The sequence below is a fragment of the Hyperolius riggenbachi genome, chromosome 5, assembly GCF_040937935.1.
Source record: "Hyperolius riggenbachi isolate aHypRig1 chromosome 5, aHypRig1.pri, whole genome shotgun sequence".
Classification (NCBI taxonomy): domain Eukaryota; kingdom Metazoa; phylum Chordata; class Amphibia; order Anura; family Hyperoliidae; genus Hyperolius; species Hyperolius riggenbachi.
This window is the reverse complement of record NC_090650.1, coordinates 281,377,676-281,402,397: the sequence shown is the minus strand read 5'-3', so window position 1 is coordinate 281,402,397 and position 24,722 is coordinate 281,377,676. Positions and strand designations below refer to the sequence as shown.

Below are 24,722 nucleotides of genomic sequence, written 5' to 3'. Positions count from 1 at the left end.
ATCCTCCGCTGTGCATTGGGATTGACATGAAATCGCCTGCTGAAGACGTTGGTGAGTTACTTGTGTTGCTGTTAGAGAAGGAGCCTCTTTGTTTTTGACTTGGAGTAACACAAAACTCGATGTGGGCTGCTGCACAAAACCTGATGTGGGCTGCTGCACGCTGCTTCTCTTTGCTTGTTCTGGTTGCTAGGCGCCGCTCTGGAATCTATAGCTCATACAAACTCCTGAGAGAACTGAAAGCATTGAGGATTTGTAAGCATCTCTCACCTCACAAAGCACAAGTGTAATTTGACATGCAAATGTATTAAGTACTTCGGCTAACATCACAAGAAGTGGGATTCACGTCTTTATAAATCTTAGTCAGTTCACGGCTTGCCAGGTTGAATTTACCTAAAAACCAGGCTGGGATGCTTGTTAATGAAATCCTGTTACATAATGCTGACATGGAAAATGGTCCACACAGACACTCCTTGTAATCTGTTTCTTCCATTTGCATGGCTTTGAAGTTTGTCCTCAAATATCTTACCACATGATTCTAAATCACTCTGGACTCTAAAAAACAACAGCATTGTAACACATTGAGATTAGAATAAACCACATCACATTGCCAACATGCTGTGCAATCTCTGATACAATTGTATAGATCCACAGAGAATCCCTACAATAAACACTGCATTTACACCCACAAGACTTAAAGAGAAACCGTAACCAAGAACTGAGCTTTATCCCAATCAATAGCCGATACCCCCTTTCCCATGAGAAATATATTCACTTTCTCAAACGGATCTTCAGGGGGCTCTGTATAGCTTTTTTTGTGGTCAAACCCCTCCCACAGTGTGATGTCGGCGCCTCACAGCTCTGAGGTCCTGACATCCAACTGTAGGAGCCTTTTTGCATTGTGGGAAATAACAGCTGTTTCCAACTGCCAAAAAAGCAAGCAGTATCTCCTTCCAGTGACATTACCTGCCAGCAGTAAAAAATGTCACCATGTGATAAATGTCAGAATGTAAATCAGGGAGAGGAAAGATTTTATAATGGGCAAACACTGACTTATTTATACATAATTCTAAAAATTAAGCACTTTCTTATTACATCATTTTCACTGGATTTCCTCTTGCCTGGTACACACTTATTTTGATTGTTCAATCGCTGACCAATTCCACCACCTCTGTGTAGTATGAGAGTCAACAGATATTGAATATTATGACCAGATTGTGTAGGTAAACACTCATACTACAAGGAGGTGGTAAAAATCAGTGATTGACCAATCATAATTGAAGGTGTGTACCAGGCTTTGTAATGGAGCTAGATATAAAAAAAACAGATGACCTACACAGTTCAACACCCTCTCATGTCAACCTGAATTCTGAAGAAAAACACCTGGAAAACGGATCAATTCACTTCAAACTGCAGCTGACTGACATTTAAAGTAATGATAAAATAACTGAGGTAAAGGTCTGTGTATTGGCCAATCAAAATTGGATGTTTGTATGCATCCTAAATCTATGTACACACTTGCAATTACAATAGTTAGGAATAACTGATTAATGAGCGATCACTGACTAGAATGCCAATCTCTTAACCCCCTTGGCGTTCTGATTCTTTCCGGATTTTAGTGTCTAAAAGCGGTGCAATTTTTTTGCACCCTTTCAGACACTAAAACCTGGAAAAGATCATGTTGCCAGGGAGATCTGTAGCAGCCCAGCTATCACTCACCTCCCTGGCTTCAGCGCTGCAGTTAAGCCTCCATCCTCCGGGTGGCGCTGCAACTCTAAAGTGAAATTGCGATCTCACCAGGAGGAAACAGAGCCCCAGAGGAGAGAAAGAAGAATGCCAGCCGACGTCAGGATCCCCGGGAGGTATGTAAAAATGCTCCTGCTGCGCGCATTGCTCTGCATTCAGCCTCCGGCAGCTACCCAGAGCACAGGTCGGGATCACCGTTCTTAGCTGCGGTTGTCCACCACGCCCCTAGCTCGGGATAACCGCCAAGGAGGTTAATGACAGACGTCCTATAACAACCGGTTTTATGGTAAAGCGAACAATCAATTTTGACTATTGCGAGCTCATAGAGAAGTGATGTCAGAGTTTGGGGATAGATTCTGCACATGCACATACCGGTTGTTTACTAAGGATATTCATACACACTGTTGGAAATAAATGATTGTCGTTCATTCAGATCCAGCAAGGCGGACCGGCATTTGCCACCGATTTTTAAGTATTTTAAATAATCGTTTTGTGAAATTTTTGCACACTACTATTTAATTGGTCATTTTGTAGACTTCAAACAACTGTTAAGTCTAAAGTGTGCATACTCGCATCCAATTTTGATTGGCCAATAATTATCCTTGTAATAGGAAAAAAAAATATCTTTCTATTTTTGTATCACATATGTATATAATACATGAGGGAGAACTAGAGTTTTGACTGATTTTAGCAGGCAGTAATTTGCTTACTCAGGGCCCTTTCACACCGAGACGGTGCGGTATTTTACAATACAATACAATGAAAAGAAAATACAATGTACAATGAAAGTCTATGGAGATTTTCATACTGCAATGTTACAGTGCAACGTAAATGAGGTTTTCGCTGCATTTACGCAGGACCAGAACTAAATTACTGCGCGGATTCTGTGGCGAGGTGCTTTGGCCCGGAAGTCATGTTTGTCTATGGCGACGCGTGGATTCTAGAAAAAGTAGTCTCTGAGGAAGCGAGCTGTGTTCGTGAAATGGCTGTCAGGCCGCAGTCACTTTTTGCTGTATGGTGGATGTTGCTGGGAAGAAATAAAAGGTGGAATGTCTAATTACCTAAATTGGTGCCCAGACACTTTTTTTTCTCTATGGTTAAAATCACCACAACGATGTGATGCGCGGAAGCGTATTTTAACAATACGCTTCCATGCACTTCTGCATACACTAAGCAGGAAGTGGCAGCAAGCCTGCGTCACTTACTGCTTGGCCGGTGGTCAGACAGTGAACACTACGCAATAGCGCAGTGTTTCCTAAAGGCCTGTTTTTGGTGATGCGGTGCGTCGAGCGCGACGCATCACTGATGCTGGTTTCCAGTGTAAAACCAGCCGCAGGATATAACTATATATGGAAGTATACATACGGTACTTATTAGTTTAAAGCAAACCTGTGAGGATTAAAGTTAGTTACTTGCCTTGGGAGAGGGAAGGCTCTGTGTTCTTCTCCAGACCCCTCTTGGATGCTGAGACCCCCTGGTGCTTTATGGCGGTGCTCCTGTAAGTGAACAAGCACACCAGCACCACACCTGCACAGTAGCACAGACCCGCTCGGGCTTTGGAAAAATCTGATCACAATCGGGTCCATGTTACTGCACAGGTCCGAGCCGTCAACACTGTTTTTCGGGAAGACACAGCACTGAAACGGCCTGGTGGAGGGGGATGGGGGAAGTCTCTGGATTATCTGTTAAGTTTGGGTACCATTTGGGGCTGTTTTTGTCACTACATGTGTACTCTAAGTAATTTTGTTGTGTTATGCAATGACAAAGTGCTTGGATCTTGAAACAAAAACTAAATAAATTCCAAACTATTTTATGCCAATAGATACTTTTTTAGAGGTCTCTGCGGCTAGGTTCACAGTGTTTGGTTGCATAATGTCCGCGTTAAAATGTGTGTTAACTGCAATGGAGACTGGACATAGACTTTAAAGTAGCAGGAACAGCCATACTATCCCAGGAAGAAAACACATAAGTAGATAACTACTTATTCTACTTACATAACAGATGAATTGTACTGTCAATGTTTTGATTTCAGTACATTTTATATAGTAAATAAAGAGAATTCTGTTCTAGCATTTTCCATCTTGATTCCCTCAGACTGAAGACAACCCTGATGTCATTTCCTCCCTTACTTTTTTTTTTTTTTCTCCTAGAAACTGCACTGTCAAAGCTAGCTAGCTTTGTAATCCCATGTGAGCACAGCACAGCATAGATATTATTTCAGCAGCTCACTAAATTGCCCCATAGCCAATCGGTGAGGAGCAGGAATGTGGGAGGGATGATGACAAGCTTCCTTCTTGTTAGCAATGGCAAAAATAGAGCCAGGCTGACTGAGATAAGATTTATTACAGCAGAAACATTTCTGAATAGATTGGAGTGTTTGTAATGCAGGGTAAGGTTGCAGGCTGCATATTAAGCACAGAGCAGTAGGTAAATGAAATTTAATTTGTAGCTGACAATCCCTCTTTAATGCAAAGCCTGCATGCAGCGATTTAGAATGCCTCGATCTGTTACTTTGAACAGGTTCATAGAATTGTATGGACAGTGAGTTTATGCAGAATTATTCTGCAACGCAACTCCTCACTGGGAACTAGGCCTCATCTGTTCTTACAAGATCCAGAAGTGGGTAAGCCCTTCACAACCTCTACACCCATTGTGGCACCCTGTGTAACCAGTATAGACCGATCTGTCAAGAGGATCCGCTCCATTGACTCATTAGTCTTGGTGTTAAGCGGTCTGAACTTTCAGCAGGTTATCCCCTCTATGTTGCATGGAGCTCTGAATATTCAGTATTCCATGTGATTTGATCTACATATTCCATACATTTCCCATATATAAAATTAGTGTACTTGGGATTGGAATCCTACCTAATAAAAGGCAAGTGTCGCTGCATCCGTCCGTATGTCAGTGCTTTTTAGCACTGCGCATGTGCAGGGACAGACGCAGAGACACTGCCGGGGGAGGGCAGGGCCGGCGTGTGTGCGCGCAGCATGCATGTGGGCTTGCGTGCAGCGGGCGTGCACATCACGTGCGGGCAGCGAAGTAAAGACAGACCTAGCCCGTTTCTAAACGGGCTAAGGTCACTAGTTTATAAATAATAACAAAGCTGCGCATTTTTTATAACTTTTATCTCCCGCATTAGTCAAATCTTAGTTGCACAGATAGGTTAAAAAATATTCTTGAATAAGAAAGAGGTTCCTAATCAACTCTTCTAACTCCTTACAGAGAAATCCAGACATGCAGAAGCTCTTGAAACAGTTTCCCATGGCTGTGAACTGAGGAGGCCATTCATGAAGCCCCTTTGTAAATTCAGCATTAATTGCCACCCAACTCAGTGATGGTTTAAAGCTGGATCAGGTTGCATTATCCTGAATAGACCTTGATGAATCATTGCAAAATCTCTGAAATACATGTTGTAGCTATCTGCTGTTGTCTCCTGGTTTAATTCACACACATTATTCATTCCATGCATTGCTTTGGCTAATTCATGCACATCTAGAAAGAAAAGACTTGTCCATTTCTATAGCAGGCTGGCTAGCATTATACTGTTGCTGGGGGTACAATACGGCAATACTCAGACTCCATTCAAGTAAATTTATCTTTAACAAGACCTACCAAATATTTCTGGTATTTAATAAATTCTCGCATATGCACTGGTAGCCTTATATCTGCAGTGTTAATGATTTTCAATAAAGCGTTAAGATGAACACTCTGACAGATAAGGGCACACCCACAGAATGTCAGGCGATCAAATGGTCTGCATACCCATGGTAATATTTTTATACAACAGCTGTTCCTAACTATGTAAAAATTTGAGAGACTAGCAGTGGAATACTAAAAAGTAACCTTGGCGCCTTATGGTAGAATGCAGTTAAGTATTCGGGATACACACTTTTTATGTTAAATATCCTGGTTTCAGCATCAGAAACCCTTCCTATATCTATATATTGCCATGTAGCCCCGCCCTCTCACTGAGGCTTCGGGCTAGTTCACAGTGCTGCAGTTGCAGAATAATTCAATATGTCCGCTCACTGCCCATACATTTTTTTTTTTTTTTTTTTTTTTAATGGGGCTGTTCACAGTATTGCGTTGTAGCCGATCGTGTTGTTCTAATTTGCTGCATGCAGGCTTTGTATTAAAGTCTATGTTCATCTCCATTGCAGTTCACATATTATAATTCGTGGGTTATGCAACTGATCGCGCTCAGCTGCCGCTACTAATATAGTGACCTGTGATAACTTTCAGCATGTAAACCAGGAAGAGGAAAGATTTAACTATAGGCAAACACTGACTAATGAATATTGTTCTATATAAAAAATCCTGCGTCTCTGCATTTAGGCCAGCACGCATGCGCGGCACATGGGCGGACTTTAGACAGCACAGGAAGGTGGTCTCGACCGTTGTGGCGTGCGCGTCGCGGCTGTTATGTTGTGCGGGCGTGTGTAGTGGCTGTGTGCATGCAGGCCGACCGTGCAGGCGATTGCGACAGGGGGAGGGGGTTGTGAGAGGCGTAGCGGCCAAGGCCTAGCGCCCAATATTGTAACGGGCTTAAAAGATAAATAAGCACATTTATTGTTGTTTTGACTACAGTTCCTCTTTAAATCAGTAAAAGTCAGTTTTGACTACTGCATTATTGCCATCTTCATGACTTGCAACAGTGTGAGGTGCAATCTGATATGGTTACACGTGCACTTGATGTTCTTGCTCCATCTTTGCCCTGCTTGAAAACGTCACAGCAGATTGCACTTCAATAGAGTGAATAATTTATAGGTAGCACTATCACAACAATGGCACAATGGTAGCTTTAATGCCTGTCTAATTATGGAACGAGCGACGGAGCATTATCTGGCATTTTCCACTGAATTAGCAAAACAAGATACACAGGAATGAATAATAAAAAAAAAAAAATGCTGGGCCTCCCCATAGCAGACATGATCTCAGTATAATTTAATGTGTCCGAAGATCAGGGAGCGAGAGTGAACAGGATGTTTGTTTAAAACTATTGAGAGCTTTTCATGGGTTTAGAGACGCATTAGTGTGTGGATCGCTTGATGGCTTTTGGTGTCATAATGAAATACTTCCAACGTGTGATACAGAGACACTAGACCATCCCACTGAAAAGACCAACCTTCATTCATTTGCAGAAGCTAGGGACTGCATTAATCAAGCCTTGCCGTGCCTTGTTTTACAAGTGCTGCAAAGTTGTAGTGTGTTTAAAGAGACTCTGTAACAAACATGTCATCCTTTTTTCTACTATCCTTATGTGCTCTGGCTTACTGCAGCACTGTCTACTATCACCTTCTCTGTAATAAATCAACTTACATTTCCCCTGTCGGCTTTGTCGCCCTGTGTCTGGAAGGCTGCCAACTCTTCAGTGTTGTTGATCTGTTATGCATGCCCCCTCTATGCACACTCCCGTGTGTGTTATTTACTTTAGGCAGCCTCTTTGCTCTCGTCAGTGAGAGAAGAGAGCTGCCTTACAAGCTGGATAAATCGTCCTCTGTTAGGCTGTGAAAGGAGCTGGGCTGTCACATGCTGAGGAATTACAGACACAGAGCTGTCTGCAGGAAGAAACAATCAGCCTGTCGCTCTTCAGTGGATCAAAAACAGAAGTGGAGGAGCACCCATGCAAAAGGATATGGGGTGTGCCGTAGCTTTAAGACCACTGTACCAATGATCCAAAGATGCAGATCCAGACGAAGCAGGCACCACCTTCAGTAAATAATTATCTCTTTATTGAAAAAGTCATAAAAAATGACAAGTCATCGATAAAAAATGGCTTTAGCGGCTGACAGCCCGCTGTTTCAAGCTCAGTAGCTCTTTTTCAAAGCCAGAAGCCATACAAACAAGTAGAGGAACAACTCCTCCTTAAATAGGAACTATACAAGTAATTAGCCAATCAATTTAAAATCTGGCTGGCCAATGAGAGCACTCAGGAGGGCTGTGGACCTGATGGGGAACTGAAAAGAATGACATCACCAAAAACACACCTCCCAGTCTTGCCAACGCCCAGCGCATGCGTATACAACCGTCCGCATGCGGAAAAACTTACGCATTATATGCGGAAAATCATCCAGACGGCAAAATCATACGTGCGTATAAGAAGGACCGCATGCGTAAAATTGTACGCGTCTGACGCGTAAAAACCGTACGCGTTTAACGCTGAAAATTTCACTAACATGCGTCATGTGTCTTGCTGAACGCATAGCGATGTGTGGTATCTTGCCTCTTTGTAAGTATAGGCGGTTGTTGTTTGCTCTGGGGACACCCTTTTGTTGTCATTGCATATTGTCACACTTGGTTGTGGTGACCGTTTCATGTTTGTGATGACGTTTTTGGTGGTCCCCAGGCACTTTTGTATACCGCTGCTATATCTTTAAATTTCACTTACTATCTTCTTTGCGGCTATATTGACGCATGTTAGTGAAATTTTCAGCGTTAAACGCGTACGGTTTTTACGCGTCAGACGCATACAATTTTACGCATACGGTCCTTCTTATACGCAGGTATGATTTTGCCGTCTGGATGATTTTCCGCGTATAATGCGTACGTTTTTCCGCATGCGGACGGTTGTATACGCATGCGCTGGGCGTTGGCAAGACTGGGAGGTGTGTTTTTGGTGATGTCATTCTTTTCAGTTCCCCATCAGGTCCACAGCCCTCCTGAGTGCTCTCATTGGCCAGCCAGATTTTAAATTGATTGGCTAATTACTTGTATAGTTCCTATTTAAGGAGGAGTTGTTCCTCTACTTGTTTGTATGGCTTCTGGCTTTGAAAAAGAGCTACTGAGCTTGAAACAGCGGGCTGTCAGCCGCTAAAGCCATTTTTTATCGATGACTTGTCATTTTTTATGACTTTTTCAATAAAGAGCTAATTCTTTACTGAAGGTGGTGCTCTTCAGTGGATGATAGCTGCAGGGGGAAGAAGGTAAGCACACAAATGATCTCTTGAGATTCAAAAGGAAGGCTGTATACAGCCTACTTGTGTATGGATGTATTTTCTGTGTGTGGACATACTGTACATCAACCTACTTTCGGTTTTTCGTGGCCATTTTCTTTATAAACAAACTTTTAAAAAAAAAAATTGACTATTTTTATTTGTTGTATTTATAAAGCGCCAACATATTACGCAGCGCTGGACAATAAATAGGGATACATACAATATTTAGGGGTGACATACAGCAAAATGACAATACCTGAATACAAGAAACATCAGATCATGCAGCACAGTATGAGTACAAGGTAATGCTTAGTAAGTCACTGGATGGAGCATGGAGATTAGGCAAGTTAGGTTCACTCAGATGCCTAGCATGGGTTCACAGTAATGGAGGTGCATGATCAGGTTGGAAACAAAAGGAGGAGGAACCTGCCCAAAGGCTTACAATCTAAAGGGAGAGGTAGAGACATGAGAGGTAGGAGACCAGAGTTCAGCTGTGGGTTTAGAGCACTTGTGAGGGGTAGTAAGCCAGAGTGAAAAGGTGAGTTTTGAGGGCTTTCTTGAAGATGTTGAAGGAGGGGGCTGCCCTAATGGGTGGAGGTAGGGAGTTCCATAGTGTTGGAGCAGCTCTTGAGAAGTCCTGGAGGCGTGCATGGGACTGGGTGATGCGGGGGGCGGTTAGGTGAAGTTCATTGGAAGAGCGGAGTGAGCGGCTAGGTGTGTACCTCTGAATAAGATCGGAAATGTAGGTTGACTACTCTTAATGCGGCGGCGAAATTGTGACAGAGGGGAATAGGAGATGTCCCCCAAACGCACTGGTATGTTTACTTTTGTGCGTGTGTTTTTTTTTTTTTTTTTTTTTTTTTTTTTTTTTTTTTTTTTCCTTCCCCAATACAGATTTTCTTTGAGCAAGGTTATAGATTATTAATTGGGGGAGTACATGGGCCTTTTTCTATGTGCTGCTCAGTTGTACATTCCAGTGTCTGTCTTCATCTTGTAAGATTCATGTTTTTGCTCCTACTGCTTTACTTTGGGGTATTGAAACTATTTATTTCAAGCCATGTTTACCTTCGTTTCAAAGATACGAGCATTCCCATGCGAAAAAGGGGGGCACTGAAGGCACAGGGTAGCAGAGGTGACACAGATTGGGACAATGGAGGTACTGGGGACAGAGATTTCACAGTGTTTCGATTTATGAGCAGATTTAAGTTAAGAACGAACCTACAGTTCCTATCCTGTTGGATAACCGGGGACTTACCTGTACATTGTTTCCTTTAAAAGCATAGTTCATGACGTGCACAAAAATCAGTTATGTGTACAGATTTGGCCTTGCATCCTTTTTTCCTTGGCGGACAAGAAAACAAACTGTTAGAAATGACTTGGCCCTCTTTTTCACGGACAGTTGCAAATAAGCCTCATGACTGCCGGCCTTAAGCCCCATTTGGCTGCAATTGTAAGTGGCCAAATGGTAATGTTTGGTATCGCCACACGTGTGGTGTTTGAAGCACAGTGGCATTACCTGGTGGACAAAAGTCTCATGTTGCAGCTGAAGCACAGAAACCGCCGTCTTCAGGTGCAGCTCCATGGTGGGGGGCATGGTGGGCTATCCACCGCTCGTGACTGGTGGTGAAATCAGCTGCTCGTGGAAAAAAAGACTTAACTGAGGTAATATGAGGAAAAGAAATACAGCTTATGAGCAACCAGTGCCACATTTTGATAAACTGAGAAAATAGCCTATGCTAACACAGCTGAAACTGAAGAATGACTTTATTGCAAAAATATAAACCTCTAGTGATGATGGATTGATTTGACAAAGAGACAAATCTCTCTCTAATCAAATCTGATTTGAGTGAGGTCTGTCAGCTGCTAACGCACCACAAGCCAATTTCCCATTTCCTGCTGAAGTTTGTGACACCGCATCTACCGCCTTGCCGGACGCTGTCCCCCCCTAATGTCCAATAAGCCCCCTGGTGCCCAGTGCACTATACTTTACCTGTCTGTGTCCGCCGCTGGGTCCGGGCTCTGTCCTTCCATACACGTGCCCCACATGGTTGCCGGAGTAACATGGGCACGTGTGCCGTCAGAGAATCTGTCATTCATGGCCACCTGAATTCCAGAGCAAAGCGAGTGTGCTCCGGTCCTTACTGGCTGCATAACTTGGGAAGCATTGCAAATCTGTATTGATGATCAGCTGCTGTTCACGACAGACCTATACACCCAATAGCCATTGTGCTGTTACTAATTCTATGGCAAGCCTGTTGCTTTTTCTACAGATACAAACTCAACACATTTTGTAAAAATATTTTTAAAATCCCTGGTTGTGTGTGTGTGTGTGTGTGTGTGTGTGTGTGTGTGTGTGTGTGTGTGTGTGTGTGTGTGTGTGTGTGTGTGTGTGTGTGTGTGTGTGTGTGTGTATGTAAACTTTGGCAATGTGATTTCAGCTTTCTTTATGAAAAAAAATGATCTGCCCAAGTTGTTACTAAACGTAATCTATGCTTGTAGATGCAGTGCGCCATTGTGTCACTCATAAGCTGCACAGTGGTTCCATTCCAGTGCTATGCCTGTTCCTCACTTAGGTGCTTGCCCAGGTATAAATCTTGGGGGCCATATAATAGCATTTTACCATCCAATGGGTATTTTGTTTAATTGCAGATTGCCTATAATCTGGAACATGGGTAAAAGCGGCTTCATAACAGCAGTGGCATTGTGTGTACACTAGACACTGTGTGGCGTTGAATAGAACTGTTATGACAGGTCTTCTTTAAAAGAGTATACATCTTTTCACTCTTGCCTTATGCCAGTGACACAGAATAGCCATATGACACTAATTTTCCATTAGCTGGCAATTTCCCTCTACACACAAGGGAACATCTGCACTCAAATGACATCATAATATCTTGTAATGACTTGAACTGCTGGTCTTATTCGTGACTTTTTCACAGCTGTTTGTTTTAATTTTACATGGGCACTAGATTTTTCAACCTTAAAGTGAAATTCCACATTCACCCAAAAATATTCTAGTGTATATTCTGCACAAATCCTTTTGCAATAAAATTAGATGTATTACTTTTTTTTTGTAAAATGTTAAATTGGGGGAAAAAACACCTTGTTTAGCTCTGCTTCCCTGCTGATATGCACCTATGTTTTCCTTTCTTCTTTCTCTATTGCCATGTTGCCAAATAATGATCTTACAAATGCTCCCTGCTCTCTGTGACCAGATCCACTACATCTCCCCATGGGACACCTGGTTTATACTAGGATGCTGGGAAACCTGGTCTGGCATTGGGTGTCCCACGGTCATCATATAGTCACACCTCATTGCCCTGCCCACCAGCTGAATTTAGTGGCAAGGAAGCAAGCTATAGTGCAATAGTGCAACAGGAATCACATTTGTCACATGTAACAGGTATTCAATACGTGGCTGTGCATCTATGCTTTATTTATATTCAATTTTCAATCTGTCAGTGGGCTTTGCCTTTTGGGGGGGGGGGGGGGGGGAGGGGGTTAGTGGAGCTCCACACAGAAAAAAAAAGCTATTGTATTTTCCACAACTGGACAAATTGAGTGACTGTCAGCAGCTTTGAAATTCCCCACAGACACATAACCTTAACCACCACCCCCACTTGCCGTAAACCCGCCACATACAAATATTTATAGCAGGTGCCCACATTTCCTGCTAAAAACAATATTTGTATGGGTGCCCTTCGCCACACCCAAACTGCTGCGGCTCTTCATTGTCCTTATTACCTGCTTACCTGGTTTTCTTTAAGGACAACTGAAGTGAGAGGAATATGGAGCCTGTCATATTTATTTCCTTTGAAACCCAGTTGCCTGGCTGTCCTAGTGATTCTCTACCTCCCTAAGGCCTGGAACCCACTGAAATCAGCAAACGCAAAACGCAACCGCTAGCGTTTTGTCTGAGCGGTTTGCAAGCGGATTCATGTGCGTTTTTGGTCATGTTTTGCAACATTGTATTTTTTTGCCCAGCGGGTGCGTAGCGTTTTGCGTCTTGCGTTTTTATCCTGATTGGTCCTGTGAATTATTTTTCATTTTGTTACAGTGTGCTGAACTGCAAAACGCTAGCAAAACCGCTCAGTTTAGGTTTTGCTGAGCGTTTCCGCTAGCGGTTCAATACTTTACATTGAAGAGCTAACGCTCCCAAAATGCTGCAGGTCCTGCGTTTGCGTTTCTGAGAAACGCAAACGCTCCTGTGGAAGTTGCCCCATCCATTAACATTAGCCCAGCGTTTTGGCAAACTGCTAGCGTATCGCAGTGCTGCCAAAACGCTGCCAAAAGCGCTCCTGTGGGTTCCAGCCCTAATACTTTAGCCCTAGATCCTAAACAAGCATACAGTATGCAGATCAGGTGTTTCTGACATTGTCAGATCTGACGAGATTAGCTGCATGCGTGTTTCTGGTGTGATTCAGCCAAATAGACCAGCAGGGCTGCCAGGCAACTGGTATGGTTCAAAAGAAAATAAATATAGCAGCCTCCATATTCTTCTCACTTCAGTTGTCCTTAAAGTTTATTTTTATTTTTTTCTATATAACCTAAATTTGCACTATAAATAAATAAAGGTAAGAGAGAAGAAGCATTTGTTTAAAGGGCAAGTGCTTAAACCCAGTTCTAGGAAATAACGTTTTAGTTGCTGATTTGGTCTGCCAAGTGGCATAAAATTTTGTATCAGTTCGGGCCTATTAACATTTTCTTTTATGATACCTTTCTACACGGTTTTTGAAAGGGTAACTGTCGGGCATAAAATCAAAAATCAATTCTTTATTTTTATCTGGCAAACAAGTAATAAGGATGCTAATCAGGCAATCCAAAAGTTAAAATCACTATTGCTTTTCTTGATAAATTATCATTCCCCAGTTTATATGACTCTTATTTGGTACACAGAAAATTTGGTACACAAAAGAGAAGTTGCATGGCATGCTAGGTTGTCTTTTTTTTTTTTTTTTTTTTTTTTTTTTTTTTTTTTTTTTTTTTTTTTTTTTTTTTGCTTCCCTACTTCCCCTCAGACTTAACTAATGCAGCCTGATTGGCTGAAGCGTCTTTCCCTCCTGTTTTCCCCTCCCACACCAGGCTGAAACAATGCACTTTCTATAGTGAAGGGCGGGCAAATCAGGCAGAGGAGACTAAGGGCGGATATTACATCACGACTGGCTTCAAAATAGACACAGTAAATATGGAAACTGTCTAGAATAGGATTCTCTACTTTTTTCCTTTATAAAATTCACAGGAATCATAATGTGGACCGTGCAATACATATGTTATGTAAGTAGAGCAAGTATTTATCTACTTATATCTTTTTCCTGAGATAGTATGGCTGACAGCTCCTCCTTTTTAAGGCTTTCATTAATCCATCCCTTAGATTTTTCCACATTTGTCTGGGATGGAAGCGGGAAAAAAGGGCGCAGTGTAACGAACGGTGGAGCACAGAGAGGATCTGATTACCGGTGATCTGCAGTATCACTGGGAATACAGATATATACCAGATTATAAGTGATCTGCAGTATCACCGATAATCTAATATACCAGCTAACCTCTGTACACCCGAGTAGAGTGTAGTGATTTGGTGTAACAGTAACACTTAGAGGACTAGGCCTCAGAGCAGTAAGGAGAACTGCACGGATTCCTTCCGAAGACCTGAACTCTCCAAAGCGGGAGGAGTCAAGCTGACAGTAGGAAGGATTATCTGAGAGTGACACTCAGGCGGAAGTGTCACTAACAGGACGGGGAACCGCCTCTAATAGTAAGGTCGGTTCTCTAAGTCGGACAAGCCAGGTCATAAACACACGGACAGATCAAGTACAGATTCAGAAGGCAGAGGCGGAGTCTAAGGTACAGGCAGGGTTCGGCAACAGGGTATCAGAAATATCGAGGTACAAAGTCAGGAGGCAGAAGCAGAGTTTAAGAACGAGCCGGGGTTCGGCAACAGGGTATCAGAAATATCGAGGTACAGGATCAGAGTTCAGGAGGATAGTCAGGCAGGCAAAGGGTCATAACAGATACTCACAATCAAACTAGTACTTTAAGCTATCAACAGAATCTAGCTAAGTGTAGGATTACAGCTCCAGCTGGTCCCGGGACACACTTAAGGATCTGACTAAGGGTCTGAGTGCTCCCACGTTGTGTTCGCAACGCCAGACAACCAGCAACTGAACAGCCGGCAGTATATATACACAGGCCTCTCTTCAGCACCTCCCTAAGTGCTGGACCAATGAGGAGTGGAGCCAGAGTCAGCTAACCAGCCTGGTCAGCTGACTCACTTCTGACTGTCATATATTCTCTGCCTCAGTGCGCGCGCGCGCGTGTCACTCTCGACGCTGGTGGAGTATGAGTCCCAGCCACAGCAGCACTGTCCCTGATGTCCGCCACGGGAGCCTCCGCACTGCACGCGGCGGCCTCTCCGCGTTCACCACTGCTCACGCGGCATGCGGCGGCTCCTCCACGCTGCGCCGACATGCTGGATGCGGAAGCAGCCGCCCCGCTCTGAGAGCAAGCGGCTGCTCTTCCGCGCTTTCTTACATGCATGCAGCTAGTGGACAAAAAGGGCGCCGCCATTCACTCTCATAATAAATAACGTTTAATGGGCGCCGAGCAGGAAAAAAGGGCGCGGGAGATAAATAACGTTTACAAACGGCGCCCGGAGATTTTTTAATGATTTATAACTGTGCTTGTGGTGATTTACGTTTTATAAAATGCACCCGTGCCGAATAACGTTTATAAAAATACTAAACATATTTATCTTATTTAACTAATTAAAACATTATTAAAAGTTTTATCCCTTAGGGGGGGGTCTTAGGGTTAGGCACCACCAGGGGGGTCTTAGGGTTAGGCACCACCAGGGGGGTCTTAGGGTTAGGCACCACCAGGGGGGTCTTAGGGTTAGGCACCACCAGGGGGGTCTTAGGGTTAGGCACCACCAGGGGGGTCTAGGGGTTAGGGATAGGTACAGGGAGGGTTCTGTGTGAGAGTAGGCTTAGGTATAGTTTTAGTAAAATTTTAGTAATACTTACTAATGTTTTACAACACTTATTACGAACGTACTTATATTTATATCATCGTTATAAAGAATATTTTCAGATTTTATTATAAGAACAAACCATAAATGAAGGTTATTCACAATAATATATAATTATAACAATTAAACATATATTATCGTTTTTTTTTTAATAAACGTAATTATAAGTTTCACTTTTGAAACAGGGAAGATTAACGTTTTCACAATTGCCGATTTCATAAACATTATTTAATGATTTATAATTTTGTAAAACATTATTTGTAAACGAAATATAGCACACTATTTTTATAAACGCTATTAATGATTGATTGTTGATTAGCGTTTACACCCCGCGCTCTTTTTGTCCGGGCGCCCTTTTTGTACGTACGCGTCTGGGATCCCTAGTATCAAATATAAACAATGTGCTGTGTGTAGTTTGTTTTTGTTGCAGTGTTTTAATTCTTCTTCCAATGGCTTGGAGTGGAAACAGGTTCCTATACAGTATTTTGGGAATGATTGGGGGAAATACTTTGCAGGGAATTCTGACTGGCATTTGGATGGCATGCAGCCTGCACATCATTTTAATAATTGACATAGAAAGCACAGACAGCTGTACAGTAGCAGGTCTCTGAACTGTTTGTACATCAAAAATAGATGTGCACTTGAAATTGTGACTGGGTAGTACAACTTTAACGTCAGGCAGCTGCATGTAAGTGAGACTCTGAAAGTTCCCTGAGTACAGATGACATCGGATTCAGGCTGGGATCCAGCCCCCCTCTTGCCCCCTCCTTTCTTTCTCTCTCCTCTTTGCTCTGTGAACATAGTAGCTGCTGCTAGCAGTGTGGGTTATACCAGCTAGTGACTGAAGACAAGCTGCTGACTGATTGCTGTTTTGGCACTGAATCTGGGCATGCTGGAAGTAGAATCAGATACAATGGCTCCACACCGGCAGGCATGAAGCTTTGTTGATGAGTGCAAAACTACAGCTCTGAGCAGGGGGTATCAAGCCTTTAGCAAAACCCTGAAGGTAAGGTGATACCCACTGATGTGAGAAACTGTCATTGTCAGTGTGGCATGGAATACCGTAAAGGGATTTTATTACTCTTTATCCTTTGGCAAATGTACGGTGAATGTGATTGCTGCAGTTGCCAGGATAGCTGGTTTGTGTGATGCAGAGATTTTCACTTAGTAAGATATTTTGGGTATGTGGAGGTCAAACTGCTGGAGAAATGGGGGGGGGGGGGGGGGGGGGGGGGTTGCAGAGAAATGGGATCATTTGTTCAGCAAGTTGCCTTGTGGTACCCAGGGAGAAAATGTATCCATGATTTCTGACTGATGGGTAAAGTAAAGACTATCTCGTGGATTTATAATCTAGGAAGATCCTAAAAACAAAAATACTCTGCATCCTAGCACTTAATTTACTTCCATACATACGCATTTGTAAAATATTAACCTGGTAGGACTGGACTTCTTATAGAAGGTACATATATATAATTTTTATACTCCATTTTTATTTAATTTACATTACTGGTTCATACTGAAAAATGATTGTTTTATGCTATGTATCGCTTTTAGAAGTTGATTGTGATTTGAGATTTTTATGCTTGCCTCTTCATAGTCCCCACATTGCTTGAAGCAATAAGTGTTTTGCTGTTGCTGGCGCCTAGAGTTCCCTGACGTAAATTCTTTCATCAAGTCATGTATACATATTATAGCGGATGTGTGTATGTTACAAGGCAATGCTTTTGTCACAAGGCTGGAAAGTGTTTCTACAAGTTAAGTGATTTGTATTTCATGCACTACAATGGCTTCTGTATTTGCAAACCACTGGGGGACTGTCCAGTTATTGCTGTTTTATGGCTCTTTAACAATGCTGCTGGTATGATGACTTCATTTTTAAAGGCCTTGCTGGCTCTACGTTCAGCCTCTGACTGGCAGCCTCGCTCAAACGTGCACACATTCACACTCTACAGAAGCACAAGTGCCCAATGTATTTTTGTTCTAGCTTGAAAATGAAAGCTAACTGTTGGCTAGCTTAAAGAGGCATCGCAGTAGCAAATACAATAATACAATACAACAATACAATAACATTTCTATAGCGCTTTTCTCCCATAGGACTCAAAGCGCTTAGGCTCTCTCAGATTCAAATAGTAGAATGCTGTAAATTATTCAGGATACACACTTTTATGGCAATTTTCTTGGTTTCAATATCAGAACCCATCATATATCTATTGCTGTATGTTAGTATGTAGCCCCACCACCCTCCCAGTGATGCGTAGCCTTGGTTGTTTAGGTATGCAGATTTCTCTTTCCAGAGCATTCTGGGAGACCAATCATTATTTTCACTGGCTTTGGCATTCTCAGAAACATTCCTCATAGCTGCACCTGACCGGACTAAAGATGTTGCCACCTGTGATACATTTTAGAATGTAAATCAGGGAGAGGCAAGATTTTACAATGGGCAGTCACTGACTAAATAATTGAATATTGTAAAAAAAAAACAATTGTATTCAATATGTTAATTTCATTACAGTTCCTCTTAAAAAAAGGCATAACAGGCAAAATCCTCCGTGTTGTCTTGTATGAGATGTACTGGTCATTCTTGTGGCAGTTCTGAATTCTTTGGAAACCCCTCATCCTGAGTTATATGACACAAGGAGCTCATCTTTAAAGGACCACTATCGCGAAAAAAGTAAGCAGTTTTATCTCCTCACGGGGGATTCTCAAGCTTTTCTTTGATTTCAATCACCTTTCCTGAACGGCAGTTGCTAAGTCTAACTGACAAAATAGTGTGCAAGTTAGTATGGAGGCTGGCTGGTATCTTACTGTTTTGGCAGTTAAACTGCCATTCAGGAAGTGCTTCTGAAAATAAAACCTTGAGAATCCCCATGAAGAGATGGACTAGTCCAAAACCTGTAGGTTCTGTCAGCTTTTAACTGCTTACTTTTATTGCGATAGTGGTCCTTTTTTTAAAGGACCACTATTCCGAAAAAAGTAGATATTTTGGCGAGGGAGGGGATGATTAGAGTTGGATATTTAGCTGGGAAGTGGGTTCCAACCTATAGTCCTTATTTAGCGTACAAATTACGTGCAAACTTATGCATTTTGGATATAAAGCCAGCCCCGTACCCCAGACACTATGCTCAGACCATGAAGGGGTAAAGTCTTTCATTTTTTTTCTTCTTCTTCTTCTTCTTTTTGCTCTTTTTCAAGCCTTGCCACATGTTCCACAGTACCAATACTAAAAAAAAAATCACCTAAGCAGATGCAGTCCCTACTTCGGGTTTTAAAAGGCAAGGTACAACCACATAGTAACTGGCTATCACCCCCTGACCACCTAGCTGATCCTACATCTGCCTGTGCACTGGAGTTTGGCTTGCTGTAAGGTGGAAAATTGCAAGGGGTCAGTCTGCACCCTGAGCCTATTCTAGCTTACAGCAATAGACGGTTGTACTTGGGGAGTCTGGGGGTTGAACTTTTGACCAGGAAAAGTAACTTATTTGATAGAAGCTTATCTAGGAGGTTGTTCACAAACAAACCTAACCTCTACTATGGGTTTCTGGAGATTCTTATGTGCTAAATGGCATGACTCCACTTATTTTTTTTTATTCCGGAAGCACCTTACCTGTAGGGCTTGCCTACTGTCCTCCTTTATATCATGTGGACACGTGCTAACTGTAAATATAAGCTGCAATACGGAACAGGAAAAATGTGCTCCTAAAAAGTGGTATCTGAAAGTTCTTTTCATCTCTTTTTAGCAAGATAAATTTTTGAGAATTGATTTTGGTGTAAGAAAAAAATCACAATGCCAAAAGTTAAGTGGAAAATATAATTGAAGCGACTAAGACCCTAAAACTTAAATTTGAAAGTGAAATCTTCACTCTGAATACAAGGGATGATGCAGCTGTTTGACGTAATTTCTATATATTCAGCAGGGGCATATCAGTCAAATGATACGCCTCCAGCATCTTGAAGTATAAAGCCGTTGAGCACCTGTAACAGTCAGACACTAAGTGACTCATCCGAGCATGAGCTGTCAAGGACCATTTCTACTGTAGAGTCAAGTGTAGTGGAAGTGACCTATATTTTCAAGAACACTAGGAATGGAATAAGTGAGCATAGCAGGTGATGTATCCTGTTTCTTGTGGCACAACTTTGGATTTGTGTACTGCATTTCTGCTTTGCTATTGGCATGTTAAATAAGCAAGTACTGTATGCATGCAGTAACTCGCACACTTCAGTTCACAAATAGTCAAGTTATATTGGCTGCTCTGAGTTGCACCACTTAAAGTGAACCTGAGGAGAGAGTGATATGGAGGCTGACCTATTTATTTCTTTTTTAAACTGTACCTGTTGTCTGGCATTGTGTTTGCCTTTCTGGCATCAGTAGCTTTTGAATCACACACCTGAAACAAGTATGTGGCTACGCTTGTCAGAGCACCTGACCTGCATGCTTGTTCAGGGTCTATGGCTAAAAGCATTAGAGACACAAGATCAGAGGGACAGCAAGGCAACTTGCATTGTTCAAAAGGAAATAAATATGGCAGCCTCCATATCACTCTCTCACCTCAGGTTTCATTTTAAAGTGAATGTTAGTTCAAAGTTTAAAGCAACCTTTATTCCCCACTGCACAACCCTGACCATAATGTGTGTGATGTTCCTCCCCCTTCCCACTCCCTGCAGGGCTGTGGAGTCGGTACAAAAATCTTCAGACTCCAACTCCGACTCCTCAGTTTCTGAAACCACGACTCCAATTCCAGGTACCCAAAATGGCTCAGACTCCTCGACTCCGACTCCTTAGTCTAATACTTAACAGGGCTGTGGATTTTGTACAAAAATCATCCGACTCCTCAGTTTATGAAATAAACGACTCCGACTCCGGGTGCCCAAAATTGCCACGACTCCTCGACTCCGACTCCACAGTCCTGACTCCCTGAGCCGTTGTCAATTGAAACTGAATTTATTTATTTTTATTATTTAATTATTTTTTTTACTGGACTGTAGTTTTAGTGTGTGTTAACAAATGTTTCACCTTCAGGAAATACATGGAGACATTTATGCTTTTTTATGTTAGTGGACATTGTGCCTACTACTGAGCACCACTGCAGAAGACTCCTTAAAGAGAACCTGTACTGAGTAAAAATATTTAAAATAAATACATGAGGTAACTTCAAATTAACATTACATAGTTACCTTGCCATCAGTTCCTCTCAGAAGCTCACCATTTTCTTCTGACAATAATCCCTTCCAGTTCTGACAATATTTTGTCAGATCTGAAATATATCAGTTGCTGTCAGTTATAGCTGAGAGGAAAACTGATGTACCAGGTAATGTACATGTTTCCCTATGGCTCAAGTGGGCGATGTTACAGTTTAACTGTGTGCTGACCAGAAAGCTGTAATGGGTAATGGCCATTTTCAAAATGGAGGACGGAAAATTCCCTTGATCACAGTGGGCAAACAGGACGCGGGAAAGGAGAAGGAGATAGAGGAGTAGACTACATGGGAGGTAAGTATGACCTGTGTATGGTTATTTTGACTTTTAATTTTCAGTTCAGGTTTTCTTTAAGGAATACAGTGGATATGCTGAGGACTTGTGTGCTTAGATCTTATAATTTTGCTCTTTACCTACAGCTGGTACGCCCTAGTAGAGATGGTCCATGAGATGCAAAATATTTGAGTTGATGTGGGAGTATGCAAATTTTTTTAATGTAAATTTTGCAGCTTGAAAATGTTCCAATCAAATTTTACCTCAGCCGGATTTGATGGTTCATTTTCAAGCTGCATACATTTATATACAAAATTTGCATTATGCTCCACCAACTGGAAGTTATTTGCATCTCATTGAGCATCCCTAAGCCCCAGTGTGTTTTGGTGAAGGGGGTCATGTGTGCTGAAGTGCACTTTGAGGAAGCAAGCAAAATTGGGACATGAAGAGCTGTCTCTTAGGTGCTGGTCAAAATCAAGAAAAACAAGATCCTGAAGTTTTACCAGACATAAACGATAAGCTTATAGTGAAGACCTAGATCCAATCACAATATTGTTTTTCAATAGAAGCCACTTTGTCACCAACCTACTCTCTCTGGATATTTTTCTGTGCTTTTTGAAATTTTTGATTTTTCCAGAAACTGTTTACAACTACAGTTGGTCAAAATGTCTGCATTTCGCTTGTTAATGAATTTGGCAGTTATTTAAATCAATAGAGGAGAAGGGATGAGAGAACAACTGAAGTAAGAGGGATATAGAGGCTGCCATATTTATTTTCTTTTAGGTCGCATTCACAGTGGCACATTGCGGACCTGCGTTATAAAGTCTTATAACGCAGCTTACCGGTCTGCAATGCTAATCCTATGGGCCATTCACAGTGCGACGTTAAAGTCTCGTTGAAAATTTTGCGTTGTAACTCACTGCTTGCAGTGCATTACCTCTTAACGTAGACACGTTGCGACTTAAAAGAGACTGTGAAGCCTGTTTAAAAATCAGTTTTTTACCTCATATTTATGTTAAGGATCATTGTCAGACCTAAAACGCCGCTATCTCGCGACCGAATGAGGGTTTTATCATCCTCAAACCCTAGGGCAAAAATCCACGACTTTCTTGGATTTTGCTGCCCTGGGAGGCAGAGCTTACCGCTGTAGCTCTGCCTCCATTCGCATACATCCACCACAGATCTCCACCTCTCTCCCGCCCCTCTCAGTGAAAGAAGACTGAGGGGGGCAGGGAGAGGCGGGGATTGATGCGAGGAGAGGCAGTGCTACTGCCGGAAAGCTCTGCCTCCTCCAGGAAATGCTCCCCCGTTTTTTGCCCTGGGGATTTGAGGGGGTTAAAACCCTTGTTCTGCCGTGGGATAGCGGCGGTTTAGGTCTGGCACTGATCCTTAACATAAATAAGAGGTAAAAACTGATTTTTAAAGAGGCTTCAGACTCTCTCTTTAACATTGCATTAAAACGCAATGTCCCACTGTGACTATTCCCTTACTTAAACAATAGAAATGGCAATCAATGGCTATCCTGCTTTCCTTTCTGGCATCAGTTGTGTCTAAATCAGACAACTGAAAGAAGCACACAGTTAGGCTTTGTTCACATCTAAAATAGAAATCACTGACGCCAGCGATGTTCGATTTTGCACGTTTTTTTTCCCCTCTCCCGGCGCTCCACTGCGTGCTAGGATTTTGTACAAAGCACTTTGTAAGCACTTTTGCAGAGCGATTAAATTTTTTCACTTCGTGACATCAGTCAGGAAGTGAACTCTTTCACCCGGAAATGAATAAATGTATTTATTCATAAAAGCGCTGACGCAATTGCCGGATAATCGCCGCATACAAATTTGTAAGCATTTTTCCTATACCTTCAATTGTAGCACAATCGCCCCGAAAATGGTACACTTGTGCGGTGCGGAATTGCCGCTGATTCCCCGCTTACGAAATCGCATGTGGGTGCGATTCCGCCTGCGTATTTTACCGCAATTTCGCATAGGTTAGTATTGATGCGATTTTAACCATGTCACTGCCTGAGTGATTTAACATTAGTTCCTATGCGAAATCGCATGCGAAATTGCGGTAAAATACGCATGCCAAAACCGCATGCGATTTCCCTATTAAATACATTAGCGGCGATTCGCATAGCGGGGTGCGAATTCTGAGGGCTCTTCCGTGCAGATTTCTCCCGCACAGAAAAACGCTCCATCCACTTGTATTGGCTATGCGAATTTGCATGTGGACAACGCATGCGGATTTGCGATAGTGGAAACGGGCCCTAATACACATCATTGACTTTTTTTATCTTTTTTTTTTTCTTTCCACTTACCAGGCAAAAGTAGGGTATTTTATTGGCCACCCACACATTTAACAGAGTGGCACTGGCTTTAGTTGAAAAACCTTTTAGGATTTTGTTTCTTGCGAAACCAGGTAATTTCAAGGGACTCAAAAACCGTTTGAGAAGATCCAGTGAAGTGTTTTATAGAACTGTGGAAAAATGACTGCTAGTCGAGTTCAGGTGGTACATACAACAATTTTAAATGTATTTGCAATAAAAATCCAAGCTAATTGTAATAAATAGGCTGAGAAGACCTCAAAAATAAGAAAATATGTGGGTCGTCTGGAAAGTGACAGCCGTTTTCAATGAATTATAGGGCAGGAAAATAGTCAAAATAATTTTAATAGTACTTCTTTCACCTACTTTTGGTACGTTTTCAATTGCAAAGTGCTGAAAAGTTATTGCAAATAGAAGATGAAAAATTATCGCCTAGGAGAAAGTTAGTTGCATATAGGCTTTTCTCCTAGGTGATATTTTCACACCTAATCCAGAAAATACCTTTTAGGGCTCGTTTCCACTATTGCGGTGCAGAATCGCCTGGATTCCACCGCTGTTGAAATTGCATGAAATAGCATGCGGATGCGAATTTTTGCGCGTTTTTTGCGGCGAATTCGCATGCGAATTCGCATAGGTGATGGTATATGCGAATTTAACCATGTCACTGCCTGTTTGAAGTTACATTGGTACCTATGCGAATTTGCATGCGTATTCGCATGAAAATCCGCATACCATAGCCGCATGCGAATTTCCTATTAAATACATTAGCGGCAATTCGCATGCATTCCACTCGCAGGCAAATTCGTTGACTCTTTTGTGCGTTTTTTTTACCGCTGAAAAAAACGCACCTCAACAACGCTACAGTGGAAACAGGCCCATCCACTTGCATTACATGTGCGAATCCGCATGCGTTGGACGCATGCGGATTCGCGATAGTGGAAACGAGCCCTGAAACCACCAGCAACAGCAAGTAAGAATGAGTAATTATCTCCCAGGAGACAACTTGGGAGAAAAATGAACTGAATATGGCCACTGGCCTGTATGAAATTCAGTTTTTCTCCTGAGTTCTCCACCATGTTGATATTTTCACACCTTGTCATAAAATGCCTTTTTTAAACCACCACCAAGCAAGAAAATACTCAAAATAAATTTGAAAGTACTTTTTCACCAACTTTTGGGTACTTTTTTCAATTGTAAAATTCTGAAAAGTTAGTTTAAAGATGAAAATTAT

General features: G+C 42.2%; 1 protein-coding gene across 6 annotated transcripts in view; it reads left to right on the top strand.

Moving 5' to 3' along the window:
• The window catches only part of RIPOR2 (RHO family interacting cell polarization regulator 2), a 237,940-nt gene that overhangs the window by 18,045 nt on the left and 195,173 nt on the right, over window positions 1-24,722 (top strand). Inside the window, exon 1 of one of the 6 annotated variants that reach the window (XM_068236990.1) lies at window positions 1-51. The exons of 2 other annotated variants lie outside the window; for them this stretch is intronic. In XM_068236990.1, coding sequence (XP_068093091.1) covers window positions 27-51 — 25 coding nt within the window. In that variant the 5' untranslated portion in view covers window positions 1-26. 3 more of the 6 variants (XM_068236995.1, XM_068236993.1, XM_068236992.1) reach the window with 3 other exon arrangements.